General features: G+C 43.1%; 1 protein-coding gene across 2 annotated transcripts; it reads left to right on the top strand.

Annotated features, from left to right (window-relative positions):
• LOC109708253 (arginine decarboxylase 2-like) lies at window positions 1,010-3,673 on the top strand. Of its 2 annotated transcripts, XM_020229924.1 has the most exons (4): window positions 1,010-1,339; window positions 1,538-1,581; window positions 1,806-2,313; window positions 2,409-3,673. In XM_020229924.1, exons 1-4 carry the CDS (start codon window positions 1,089-1,091, stop codon window positions 3,427-3,429), a joined length of 1,824 nt encoding a protein of 607 aa, XP_020085513.1. In that variant the 5' UTR covers window positions 1,010-1,088; the 3' UTR covers window positions 3,430-3,673. The 2 variants fall into 2 exon arrangements, with proteins under 2 accessions (XP_020085513.1, XP_020085512.1); XM_020229923.1 differs by lacking the exon at window positions 1,538-1,581 and having other exon boundaries at window positions 1,010-1,385; window positions 1,808-2,313.

The raw sequence follows: 5,051 nt of genomic DNA, 5'->3' as shown, positions 1-5,051 counted from the left end.
ATTTCAAGCCTAATAAAGGAAACGAGGTTTACTTATGGTATGAGGCAGAAACAAAAAAACCAAGTACGCGGTCCAAAAGGAGCAAAATTGAAAGCTCCTCACATGATTTATTATAATTAGAAACTAATAAACACCCCCAATTCAAGTAGTGCTTTCATTCTCACTCATCAAACTCAATTATTCTAAGTAGTTTTTGAACCAAAATAATTGCCATTTGATTTGATAATTGTTATAGATTGTATAAAGAGCTTTATTAATCTCGAATAATATTTTTAAATATTCTTGAGTGAATTCAATTGAATTCAATATATTAACATTGTTAGTTTTCAATATATCACACAATATAATCAATCTCTTCAGAGAATGAGTTCAAACTTGAAAATTGTATTATTCTATATGATTAGTTTGGAATATATATTTATATAGCGTATATACTAATAACTTTTTTTTTTTCTCTAGATAGAGAGAGTGGTGAGAGAGTGGTACTAATTAACCGCTTTACCTATGAACGTCTATTACCAAAAGAGTTATTAAAAAAAGAAGTGCTAATCAATATCATTGTAGTTTAACCCAGCGTTTAACTATTTGCTCTCCTGGGAAATTATTAAACACGGCCCAAAATAGGAACGAGTCCCAAAACATTCAACAGTGCGCCTATTTTATGCGCGTAAAACATGCTTAGGGGAATCCTCCTCTACCATAATAAGGACGGTGACGCGCCACAGTGCCCTTTTGTCCTTCTTTTTTTTCTTTTTTTTTCCTTTTTGCCTTTCCGAGAGAGAAACGTAACATGCACTCCTCGTGATCAACAAACCGACGATGAAACGCGGGCCCCACGCGCCACCAAAAACAGATCCCGTCCGTCCAATCTGTTACAAACATAGAAAGACATCTCGACCGTCCAAAATTAATAAAAGTGGGAGAAATTAATAAATTATCTCGCCCGGTGGTATCCGTGGAGCGCGCCTATATAATGCACCCTCACCCCCTTCCCCACTCTCACTCCCATGCAAATCTTACTGCGAAACTAAACCCTAGCTTTTTTTTTTCTTATTAGATAACTCTTTGTGTAGGGAGGAGAGATAATAATGTCGACCAACTTTGGTTACCTCTACAATATTGCGGGATGGGGCGAACCTTACTTCGTCGTTAACTCCAGCGGCAACATCTCCGTTATGATTAACGGCGTTGAGACCACCTCTGAGGAGGCGATTGACCTCCTCGCTGCGGTGAAGAAGGCGACTGAGGGGGGTCTCCAGTTTCCGATCATTCTCCGCTTCCCCGACGTGCTCAAGCACCGTTTGGACTCGCTCCATACGGCCTTCGCGAACGCCATTAAGTATACCGCTTACACCTCCTACTATCAAGGGGTGTTTCCCGTAAAGGTGCACCAATTTGAAATATATAGTAGCTTACTTTTAGAAGTTTGAATCGATCAGGAGCTTAATTACTGGCTCGGTCGGATTTTTTTTTTTTTTTTTTNCGTGCTCAAGCACCGTTTGGACTCGCTCCATACGGCCTTCGCGAACGCCATTAAGTATACCGCTTACACCTCCTACTATCAAGGGGTGTTTCCCGTAATATACAACTGAGAGTCTCAGAGTAGTGACCTCATACACTTTCCAGTTCATGCATTAAATTAAAAAAAGTAAATAAATTATGAAGTAATTAACAACTATTGTTTTTTTCAATAATTATTAGGTAAGAAGAGGTCAGCATTGATATGATGCAAGCAAAATGACTGGTTACGTTAAAAAATTAGCGCGCAAAAGAACGTTGTATGTGTCTGACATTTTGTATTTAACAGGTAAATCAGAACAGGGACGTGGTGGACAAGCTGATCAGTTTAGGGAAGGACTACAACTTCGGGCTGGAGGCCGGGTCGAAGCCGGAGCTCCTTCTCGCCATGAACAGCCTTATCAACGGAAGCCCGAAGGCGTACCTGGTGTGCAACGGCTACAAGGACATGGACTACGTCTCCCTCGCCCTCGTGTCACGCAACTTCGATCTCAACACAATCATCGTGCTCGAGTTGGAGGATGAGGTCGACACGGTGGTGGCGGCGAGCAAGAAGCTCAATATCCGCCCCGTGCTCGGCATCCGTGCGAGGCTGCTCACCACCAACCCCGGCCACTTTGGGTCCACCTCGGGCAAGCACGGCAAGTTCGGCCTCTTGGAGGACCAAATCTACGCCGTCGCAGAGACGCTTAAAGAAAATAACATGCTCGATTGCCTCAAACTACTCCACTTTCATATCGGGTCGCAGATCCCGACCACATCCATCATCGGCAGCGCAGTGCGCGAGGCTACCGGGTATGGTGAAATCAATTAATGTTGATCTCCAAAAAGCGTAAACTACTATATATATATTGCAGCATTTTTAATAATATTTATACATTGAACAACAGGTACTACTGCAACCTGGTGCAGATGGGGGCGCCGATGGGCACCCTGGACGTCGGCGGGGGGCTCGGGATCGACTACGACGGGACGCGGTCCGGTGAGTCGGACATGTCGGTGGCGTACGGCTTCGAGGAGTACGCGTCGACGGTGGTGCAGGCGGCGAGGCTCGTGTGCAACCAGAAGGCCGTGGCGCACCCGGTGCTGTGCAGCGAGAGCGGCCGCGCCCTCGTGTCGCACCAGTCGATCCTGATATACGATGCACTGGTGGCCGTGGAGGAACCCAGCGACTCGCTCACATCCGACGAATTAATCAGCCGCCTCGACGATCTCGTCGGAAACCCGACGACCCTTCACGCCAACCTGAAATCCGCCGTCCGATCGAGGGACGGCAGCAACAATGACGCCTCCTTAGTCCACGCGGACCAGCTCAAGAAGCACGGGGTCGAGATCTTCAAGCTCAGCAGACGCCTGGCGAAGCAGTTGGAGGCGGCCGGGGAGAAGACCTTCGCGTACCACATGAACCTGTCGGTCTTCTCGCTCACGCCGGACTTCTGGGGGATCAAGCAGCTGTTCCCGATCATGCCGATACACCGGCTGCAGGAGAAGCCGACACAGAAGGGCACGCTCCTCGACCTCACGTGCGACAGCGACGGCAAGGTCGACCTGTTCATCGGCGGGGCCCAGACTCTCCCCCTGCACGACGTAAAACAAAGCGGCGGCGGGTACTACATCGGCACGTTCCTGGCGGGGGCGTACCAGGAGGCGCTGGGGAACAAGCACAACCTGTTCGGCGGGCCGAACTTGGTTCAGGTGGAGAGCGCCGGGAGTGCCGGGGGATTCACCGTGGCGTTCGTTGGGGCCGGGCCCACCGCCGCGAATCAATTGCAATCGATGCATTACGACCCCGCTGAGATGGCGAAGGTGATCGCCGACCGGGCGAAAGAGACCGGGCACTGGACGGAGACGGAGCAGACGCTCGTAACTAAGGTGTTCGGCACTATGCCTTACCTCTTCGGTGAGCTGTAGGTCGATCGGCGTTATGCATGCGATCTGCAGGACGTGTTACCTACGCGGTGTTAATTTAGTGTGTTTAAATAAAGTGGCCTTGTCGTGTTAGGCCCGACTTTCGTGTGTTCATGCATGTCGTTTTTTTTTTTCTTTTTTTCCCCCTCCCACTCTCTTTACACAATGTCTGGGAAAATGTGGTTGATGAGAGGCTCGTGTATGCCTTTGAGAATGAGAAGTTGGTTTGCCAATTTTTCTGATACTATGAGACAATTGGTATATACATAAGTTTAAAAAAAAAAAAATGCAAATTACTTTAAATTACATTTAAATTATTATCACACAACTTATATATCGCTGCACATACATTGGACCTTTTTCTTGACCAACGATCATCAGTTTGTGTGGATATATCTAGAATTAGGCTCGAATACTATTAATAGTAAAACACTTTTTTTGCTATCAAATATTTAACCTTCGGATGAAAAATTATAGGGTCAGGATGATATTAGTCGGTTAGAGTTGAGTGGTCCCTCTAGGATTGAGTGGTCCCCACTGGGTTATAGTATTTAATCCAATGGTTAGAAATAATGAAAAGAGTTGATCCAAAGGCTAAAAAACTGATAGCAACAATAAAATTTTGCTACTAATAGTAGCCCAGTCCAATTAGATATATTTAAAAGTGAATTTATATCTTATATTCTTACCATCCAAGAGCCAACACTTTTATATATTTAATATTTAAGTTCAAAAAGAATATTATGAACCTTTGAACTAGGGACGGAATAATACTGGGACTTACAATGGCTATGGCTCCCTCAACTTTTAAATTATATATAAGTCTGTTATAATAAAAATTAAAATATTATAAATTTTATTTTTAGAAGAGCCAAATTATTATTTTTTTTTAATAAAACTCGTGTCTTAATCTTTTTCCAAACCCCTCGGTTTTTTTTCCTTCAGTTTTTATAGTTATGCTCCTCTTTAAACATATTATTGTTGTTGTCGCTAGCAATAGATGATCAGTGAATTTGGCAAACTCTTTTATAACTATCCGAGATCGGCTGTTTTTTTGCTAAACCCAAATTTTGGCCCCCCAAAGATTTGATTTCTGGCTCCGTCTCTGCTTTGAACTGTGAATTAATATATAAGATATACGCTTAAAAGTTGAATGTGCAAGTAACATTTCTTACTGCAAAATTTGTGGAAGTACTGGAAATAAAGATAACAATATTCTTTAGTGGCACGAGAGAAACGTACTCCATCAACTTCATTTATGACCTACACAAAACAAGAAACAAAAAATTTATGACCAACCAATAGTTACCTGACTATAGGAAAAAGCTTTCAATTAAAAAGAGATGGTTAATGCCGAGTCCACTACTGCAAAAAAGAAAGTTTTTGTTGTACCATTTAACCATATATTTCAAAGTAATTATACTACGCCATGTGAAATAACAAAAGATTTAATTAGTGCATGATAATTTTATATCGAAGTGATGTTTAAAGAAGTTCTGCGTACGCGCATACTTTTGAACAATATATGGAGACTTTTGATCTAGTAAATTATAATTATACAATAATACAAATAATTGTTTTTTCAATAACTAAAGCTTTCAAGCAGAAAATTCAACTGTTTCTTG

This window comes from Ananas comosus, linkage group 3 (genome assembly GCF_001540865.1).
Source record: "Ananas comosus cultivar F153 linkage group 3, ASM154086v1, whole genome shotgun sequence".
Classification (NCBI taxonomy): domain Eukaryota; kingdom Viridiplantae; phylum Streptophyta; class Magnoliopsida; order Poales; family Bromeliaceae; genus Ananas; species Ananas comosus.
The sequence above is the reverse complement of the archived record's forward strand: the minus strand, read 5'-3'. Positions and strand labels throughout refer to the sequence as shown.

What these genes read in the sequence shown, in the direction of transcription:
- LOC109708253 (XM_020229924.1), top strand. Translation starts at nt 1,089, where the DNA reads ATGTCGACCAACTTTGGTTACCTCTACAATATTGCGGGATGGGGCGAA. An exon ending in TCAAGGGGTGTTTCCCGTAA is followed by an intron (nt 1,582 to 1,805) that starts TATACAACTGAG and finishes TTTGTATTTAAC; the next exon opens with AGGTAAATCAGAACAGGGAC. An exon ending in GCAGTGCGCGAGGCTACCGG is followed by an intron (nt 2,314 to 2,408) that starts GTATGGTGAAAT and finishes ATTGAACAACAG; the next exon opens with GTACTACTGCAACCTGGTGC.